The sequence below is a fragment of the Chenopodium album genome, chromosome 13 (genome assembly GCF_948465745.1).
Source record: "Chenopodium album chromosome 13, dcCheAlbu1.1, whole genome shotgun sequence".
Classification (NCBI taxonomy): domain Eukaryota; kingdom Viridiplantae; phylum Streptophyta; class Magnoliopsida; order Caryophyllales; family Amaranthaceae; genus Chenopodium; species Chenopodium album.
In genome coordinates this window covers 44420561-44423708 of record NC_137846.1, presented here as the reverse complement: position 1 = coordinate 44423708, position 3148 = coordinate 44420561, and the positions used below count along the sequence as shown (strand labels likewise).

The following is a 3148-nucleotide window of genomic DNA, read 5'->3' as shown; positions in this document are numbered from 1 at the left end:
GTAACATGGTGTAACACAAAGAGGTGTGCTTCCATATGCTTTTGTGGAGAGGCAAATATATCTTTACCACGAATTGTTCCCTTACCTTCTAGCCTCCCTTCATGTCGAGATTTTGGGAGTCCAATAGGTTGAGCTTTGGACACAAACTCGGTAATGAAGTTACCAATCTCCTCTGCCACTGTCCCTTGAACAATACAAGCTTCTGGTCTAGCTGGATTCCTCACCTTATGCTGCATGGATCCCATATGCCTTTCAAATGGGTAAGCCCATCTCATAAAAACTGGACCACAAAGCTTAATCTCTCGAACAAGATGAATGACCAAATGAACCATTTTGTCAAAGAAGGAAGGTGGGAAATACATCTCAAATTGACATAATGTTATGATGACTTCTGATTGTAAACTATCTAACTTCTTCGGATCAATCACCTTATTACATATAGTATTGAAAAATGAACAAAGTCTTGTGATGGCATCTCTAACATGCTTTGGTAATATCCCACGAATAGCAATAGGCAAGAACACTTGCATCATGACATGATAATCATGGGATTTCATACCGATTAATTTCAATTCGGTCTTGGAGACAAGTCTTTTAATGTTGGATGAATATCCACTAGGGACCTTAATGTCATAAAGGCACTTAAAAATTTCTTTTTTTCCTCTCGAGACAATGTATAGCAAGCAGGAGGCAAGTACGATGAGGTTCCTTTTCCTTTCTTTGCATTCTCTTTAATCACAGGCAATAAATCTAGTCGAATCTTCATTGCATCTTATCTCTGCGAACCTTCACCCCGTCTTTTGTCTTGTGTGGAATATTAAACAGTGTCCCGAGAATGGAATCACACACATTCTTTTCTATGTGCATGACATCCAAACAATGTCTAACAGGTAAATGTTGCCAATATTCAAGCTTCCAAAACACTGATTCTTTTTTTCCAAAATGACCTCTGGATCGGTGGCTTTATTTGGTTTTCCAAACACCGTTTCAATTGCCTCTAACTCGATCATAAACTTCTGTTCCTAATAATGGCCTACGAGCTCTCCCCTCTTCCACCTTACCATTGAATGCAGCTTTTTTCTGTCGGTAAGAATGCATCCTATCAAGGAACTTTCGAGTTGCTCTATACACATACTTTCCAGAATTCGGCAAATAGGTTGATTCTGTCTCATCTTCACATATTGGACATGCCTTCTTTCCCTTGATCTTATACCCTGACAAATTACCATAAGCCGGAAAGTCATTGATTATACAAAATAACATAGCCCGTAATGTAAAATACTCATTAGAATGAGCATTAAAAACTGATATCCCTTCATCCCACATTTTTTTCAAATCATCGATTAGTGGAGCAAGGTAGACATCAATATCATTTCCGGGTTGCTTAGGTCTTGATACCAACAAAGACATCATCATATATTTCCGCTTCATACATAACCAAGGTGGAAGGTTATAAATAACCAAGAGAACTGGCCATGTGCTATGTTGGGTGCTTAGACTACCAAATGGATTCATTCCATCCGTACAAAGAGCAAGCCTAAGATTCCTATCTTCTTTGCCAAATTCTGGAAATTGATTGTCAATAAGATCCCATTGTGGAGAATCTGCCGGGTGCCTTAGAAGTCCGTCTTTCTTCCTACGATCAGCATGCCACCTTAAATTTTTGCATCATTCTTTATTGAGAACAATCGCCTAAACCTTGGCATTATAGGCAAATACCATAGCACTTTAGCCGAAGGGCCTTTATTACCCTCCCCAGGTTGCACTCCGTCCGCCAACTTGTAACGAGACTTGTTGCATCGAGGACACTCATCTAAATGTGCGAATTCATTTCGATACAACACACAATCATTTGGGCAAGCATCTATTTTCTCATAATCCAAACCATACGGACACATCAACTTCTTAGCATAATAAGTCGACTTAGGCAATTCATGGCCCTTCGAAAGCATGTCTTGTAATGCTTCCAACAAGGATGTAAAACTTATGTCAGACCACCCATGCTTTGATTTCAAGTTGAACAAGGTCAAAACGACAGATAACTTGATATCTGCGGTACAGCTAGGATATAATTGTTTCTCAGCCGCTTCTGATAACATCTCAAATAAATGAGGTCGCTCATCAAATTCATGCCCCGCCCCCTGTAACATTTCTTCTATATTATCCTCTCTAATGTCATACTCCTCATCAACATAAACCTCGTCGGAGTCAGTATCCTCATCTACTTCAGATCCATTAGCACCCACCCTAAGCATCTCATCATCATAAAAAAGTGGATGTTCAGGTTCAAGTTCGACATTAGATTGCACATGTCGTTCAGAGTCTAAGCTAGATTTTCCCCTGAATACTCCACTCTCACCGTGCCATAACCAATCATGATATTGTTGCCTAAATCCACGTCGAATAATATGGTCCCTTAGTATTGTGATACTAGGAACCCTTTCAACATTTTGGCAATCGACGCACGGATAATAAAATTCATCATCCTCCATGCTAGATTGATGATCCAAAGAACATTTGCAAAATTCATCCACCCCATTCATAAACTCTATCGAATTTCGTGGACCATACATCCACCCCAACTTCGATCCATATCCAAAGAACAACCACTACAGACATAATAAAATTGTAAAACCAATACGTTACAACATCAGAACTAATCCATCAATTTTCAAACACAAGCACATGTAAGTCATGAATGGGCAACTAAGCCTATGCAAGTTTTGGCAGAATATACAACAATAGGATTTTGGCAGGAGATAAAAGAAAAGAGGCTTGTTGAAAATAGAGCCTCTAGAATTCTCATTAAATACAACATGTAGTATCGTCATGCATTCAGTCCTTCTACTAATTTCTATATCAACTATTTTCAACACATATCAACACTTAGAATTGCTAATGATACAAGAAATGGTATAGCTAAGATCACTCCACAAACAGCAAATCAGTTCATAGAAGACAATTGCCAGCAACTAGATAATTAATCACATCGTATCAATCATTGACTTATAGTTAGGAGAAAATTCCTTATCTACTTTTATTGTTTCAAGAGAGTAAATAAATAAACTTTGAGCTTAAATTTTAATGAATCCGTGTAAAATTACCCAAATATATAAATATAAAGTGTAAAGATTACCTCTTCAAATCA

The 3148-nt window shown here is 38.1% G+C and overlaps 1 protein-coding gene across 1 annotated transcript; it reads right to left on the bottom strand.

The window, feature by feature from the left end:
• Positions 1–987: 987 nt before the first annotated feature.
• LOC145575561 (uncharacterized) lies at positions 988–2543 on the bottom strand. Its single transcript, XM_081633415.1, has 2 exons — positions 1720–2543; positions 988–1654 (listed from the first exon to the last, which is right to left on the bottom strand). Exons 1-2 carry the CDS (start codon positions 2541–2543, stop codon positions 988–990), a joined length of 1491 nt encoding a protein of 496 aa, XP_081489541.1.
• Between the last annotated feature and the right edge of the window lie 605 nt (positions 2544–3148).